General features: G+C 40.6%; 1 protein-coding gene across 1 annotated transcript; it reads left to right on the top strand.

Moving 5' to 3' along the window:
• The first annotated feature begins 604 nt into the window (after positions 1-604).
• Positions 605-3,566, top strand: LOC131602256 (uncharacterized). The gene has a single exon (XM_058874333.1). It carries the CDS (start codon positions 605-607, stop codon positions 3,548-3,550), a length of 2,946 nt encoding a protein of 981 aa, XP_058730316.1. The 3' UTR covers positions 3,551-3,566.
• Positions 3,567-4,887: the final 1,321 nt, after the last annotated feature.

Here is a 4,887-nt window from a genome sequence, read left to right on the forward strand (position 1 = left end):
AAAAAAAAACTTTCTCAAAAAAAAAATCTGCATACACTCCTGCATTCATAAATTTTCTGAAATAAATATAAATCACATGTGCAGATTTACTATTGATAAACCCATTGAATGCAATAACCCTATGCCCTCTCCCAACTTTGAGTTTCCTGTGTTCGAAGCCGAAGAAGAGGAAGAAGAGGAGATCCCGGACGAGATCTCTCGATTACTTAAGCACGAGGAAAGAGCCATTCTGCCTCACAAAGAGCCTTTAGAAAAGATCAACTTGGGTTCTGAAGAAGACAAAAAAGAAGTGACCATTGGATCGCTGCTTGATGCTGATATCAAGAGTAAGTTGACAGACCTTCTCAAAGAATATGTTGACGTGTTTGCCTAGTCCTACCAAGACATGCCTGGGTTGGATACCAATATTGTTCAGCATTACTTGCCATTGAAGCCAGAATGTCCGCCAGTTAAGCAGAAATTGCGAAGGACTCACCCTGATATGGCTAACAAGATCAAAGTGGAGGTTCAAAAGCAACTCGACGCAGGTTTCCTAGTCACCTCTGAGTATCCTCAATGGTTGGCCAACATAGTGCCAGTTCCGAAGAAAGATGGAAAAGTCAGAATGTGTGTTGACTACCGTGACTTGAACAAAGCCAGTCCAAAAGATGACTTTCCATTACCACATATTGACATGCTGGTCGATAACACCGCTAAGTTCAATGTCTTTTCCTTCATGGACGGGTTCTCCGGTTATAATCAGATCAAGATGGCTCCTGAAGACATGGAGAAGACATCTTTCATCACCCCATGGGGTACTTTTTGCTACAAAGTGATGCCGTTTGGATTAAAGAATGCAGGCGCAACTTACCAAAGGGCAATGACTACTCTCTTTCATGACATGATGCATAAAGAAATTGAAGTTTATGTGGACGACATGATAGCCAAGTCCAGCACAGAAGAAGAACATATTGAATACCTTCTTAAGTTGTTTCAACGATTAAGGAAATATCAGCTTCGTTTGAATCCTAACAAATGTACTTTTGGGGTTAGATCTGGAAAACTCTTGGGTTTCATTGTCAGCCAAAGAGGTATTGAAGTAGATCCCGACAAAGTCAGAGCTATTCAAGAGATGCCTGCACCAAAAACTGAAAAGCAAGTAAGAGGATTTCTCGGACGATTGAACTATATCTCCAGATTTATTTCTCAAATGACTGCTACTTGTGGGCCAATTTTCAAGCTTCTCCGCAAAGATCAAGGGGTTGTATGGACTGAAGATTGCCAAAAAGCGTTCGACAGTATCAAGGAATACCTGTTAGAACCACCGATATTGATTCCTCCAGTTGAAGGAAGACCGTTAATCATGTACCTTACTGTGTTAGAAGAATCCATGGGTTGTATGCTTGGACAACAAGATGAAACCGGTAAGAAGGAGCATGCCATCTATTACTTGAGTAAGAAATTCACAGATTGTGAGTCTCGTTACTCCATGCTCGAAAAAACATGTTGTGCTTTGGCTTGGGCTTCAAAACGTCTCCGCCAATACATGATCAACAATACTACTTGGTTAATCTCCAAAATGGATCCGATCAAGTATGTCTTTGAAAAGCCTGCCTTAACAGGAAGGATTGCCCGATGGCAAATGTTGTTATCCGAATATGACATAGAATACCGTGCTCAAAAAGCGGTCAAAGGAAGCATTCTCGCCGATCACTTGGCGCATCAACCAATCAATGAATATCAATCTCTCAAGTTCGACTTTCCTGATGAAGATGTCTTGTACTTGAAAATGAAAGATTGTGACGAACCGTTACCTGAAGAAGGTCCTGAGCCTGGATCAAGATGGGGCCTAATTTTTGATGGAGCAGTAAACGCTTTTGGCAATGGAATTGGGGCAATCATCATCACTCCCAAGGGTACTCATATCCCATTCTCCGCCAGATTGCTATTTGACTGTACCAACAACATCGCAGAATATGAAGCTTGTATCATGGGTCTCGAAGAAGCCATTGACTTAAGGATCAAGATCCTTGACATATATGGAGATTCAGCTCTCGTGATCAACCAAATCAAAGACAAATGGGAAACTTTCCACCCTGGCTTGATTCCTTACAGAGATTATGCAAGACGTCTGTTGACTTTCTTCAACAAGGTTGAATTGCATCATATACCTCGAGATCAGAATCGAATGGCAGACGCCTTGGCTACTCTATCTTCCATGTTCAAAGTCAATCACTGGAATGATGTGCCTAAAGTCAAAATTACGCGCCTTGAAAGGCCCGCCTATGTGTTTGCAACTGAAGCAGTCATCGATGATAAACCGTGGTTCCACGACATCAAACGCTTCCTTCAAACTCAAGAGTACCCGCTTGGGGCATCAAACAAAGATAAGAAAACTCTAAGGAGACTTTCTGGCAATTTCTTCCTGAACGGAGATGTGCTATACAAAAGAAATTTCGACATGGTTTTGCTCAGATGCGTGGACAGACACGAAGCAGACATGTTAATGCATGAAGTGCATGAAGGGTCTTTTGGAACTCATTCAAATGGGCATGCAATGTCCAAAAAGATCTTAAGAGCAGGATACTATTGGTTGACAATGGAATCTGACTGTTATAAACACGTGAAGAGATGTCACAAGTGCCAGATCTATGCAGATAAGATCCATGTGCCACCGACTCTACTCAACGTTCTCTCATCTCCGTGGCCTTTCTCCATGTGGGGTATCGACATGATTGGAATGATCGAACCGAAAGCTTCAAACGGTCATCGTTTCATCTTGGTAGCAATTGATTACTTCACCAAATGGGTCGAAGCAGCATCTTACGCCAATGTTACAAGACAAGTGGTTGTGAGGTTTATCAAGAATAACATCATTTGCCGATATGGTATTCCCAGCAAGATCATTACTGATAATGGTTCAAACCTGAATAACAAGATGATGAAAGAATTGTGTAAGGAATTCAAGATTGAGCATCATAACTCTTCTCCTTACAGACCAAAAATGAACGGCGCCGTTGAAGCTGCTAACAAGAACATTAAGAAGATCGTCCAGAAAATGGTCGTCACTTACAAAGACTGGCATGAAATGCTGCCATTTGCTTTACATGGGTACCGTACCTCAGTGCGTACTTCAACAGGGGCAACTCCCTTTTCTCTAGTATACGGCATGGAAGCTGTGCTCCCCGTAGAAGTCGAAATCCCATCAATGAGAGTCCTCATGGAGACTAAGTTATCAGAGGCTGAATGGTGTCAAAGCAGATACGATCAGTTGAACTTAATTGAAGAAAAACGTATGACTGCTCTATGCCATGGCCAGTTATACCAAGCAAGGATGAAACAAGCTTTCAACAAAAAGGTTCGACCTCGTGAATTTCAAGAAGGCGACCTCGTGCTTAAAAAGATCTTGTCTTTTCAACCAGATTCTAGGGGCAAATGGTCTCCTAATTATGAAGGCCCGTATGTTGTCAAAAGAGCATTTTCTGGCGGTGCCATGATTCTTACTACCATGGATGGTGATGAACTCCCACATCCTGTGAATGCAGATGCAGTCAAGAAATACTTTGTCTAAAAAATACAAAAGAACAGCTCGGTAAGTCGAAAACCCGCAAAGGGCGACTTAGGCAAAAATGAGCGTCTCGATGGACTGAAAACCCGAAAGGGCGGTCCAGGCAAAAATTAGAGACAATAAACAGAAAAAAAATTCATCCTGGTAGATTGAAAACCTGAAAGGGCAATCTAGGCAAAAATTAGGGATTTATGACAAAGTAACTGCATTAGTCTATACTTCGTCACCTGAAGAGTCTGTACTTCATCAAAGGATCTTCAATCAAATCATCGCCAATCTGAAGCGACAGGCGCGGTTGGAACTCAAAGTTGTTAGGGGGAATAGTAGTTATTGCTTTCAATGTAGCCTTTTCCGCATAATTACCATTTTCAAATTTTGTAAATACTCCATGGAATCACGCCTTTAGCTGATTTCCATCCTATTAAATAAATTTGAGCCTTGTGCCCATTTGTTTGCAATCTCTAATTTCTTTTAGCTTGTAAAATGACGCTTTAATTGTGTTATTCGTTTTTGAAAAAAAAAAGGAAAAAATAAGTTTTAAATGAATTTACTTCACTTTTCTTTTTCAAAATAAAAGCGAAATTTTCCTTTGAGTTGTGAACAACGGAAGGAACATCAGCAGTCGTCTCCATAGGATGAACAAAAAGGATTCTCCCGAAAAAATTGTTGTGACAACGGTATTCTTGTCCCAGAAAAGAATTCTTGAAGCAATTACCCCTCGAGGTAAAAAAGCTCTTCTATCCCCAGTGAAGAAGGTCTTTTATCCCCAGTGAAGAAGATTTTCCATCTCCAGTGAAGAAGTTCTTTCATCTCAACAAGAAAAGATGCTTGTCTTCCCCAGAGAAGTTGAAAGCATGCAACACCATTCATCACCCGTGTTTATCGACACCATGTTGAAAAACATTTGCCAAGTATCTGGTTGTATTGCGACGCTGGTCCATCTCCAGTATATACTTCATTGTCTGTCAGTATCGTCAGCATTCATGCTACATTCATGACATTCATCATTCATACGTATTTGCATCATTTATGCATGCTTGCATTTTTCATGTTTGCTTCGAAATCACTTGTTCAGGATATATCTATCCCAAAAAAAAGAAAAAGAGAAAAAAGAAAAAAAAGAAGAAGAAAAAAGAGAAGAAAAAAAAAAGAGAAATAGGTATGGGCGTGTTATCTCTCCAGTAGGTCGTCACCCATAAGCAAAAAAAAAAAAAAAAAACATATTCTTTCTCCAGTTCCCCACTGAGATCATTCCTCGTGGAAAAAGGTTGCTTTAGTTTCTCCTCTCAAAACGAAGGAGAAAATACCCATTCGAGTTCATTCCTCATTGGGTACAAAGT

The sequence above is a fragment of the Vicia villosa genome, linkage group LG1 (assembly GCF_029867415.1).
Source record: "Vicia villosa cultivar HV-30 ecotype Madison, WI linkage group LG1, Vvil1.0, whole genome shotgun sequence".
Lineage (NCBI taxonomy): Eukaryota > Viridiplantae > Streptophyta > Magnoliopsida > Fabales > Fabaceae > Vicia > Vicia villosa.

Coding starts and splice junctions, on each gene's coding strand:
- LOC131602256 (XM_058874333.1), top strand. CDS start 605: ATGTGTGTTGACTACCGTGACTTGAACAAAGCCAGTCCAAAAGATGAC.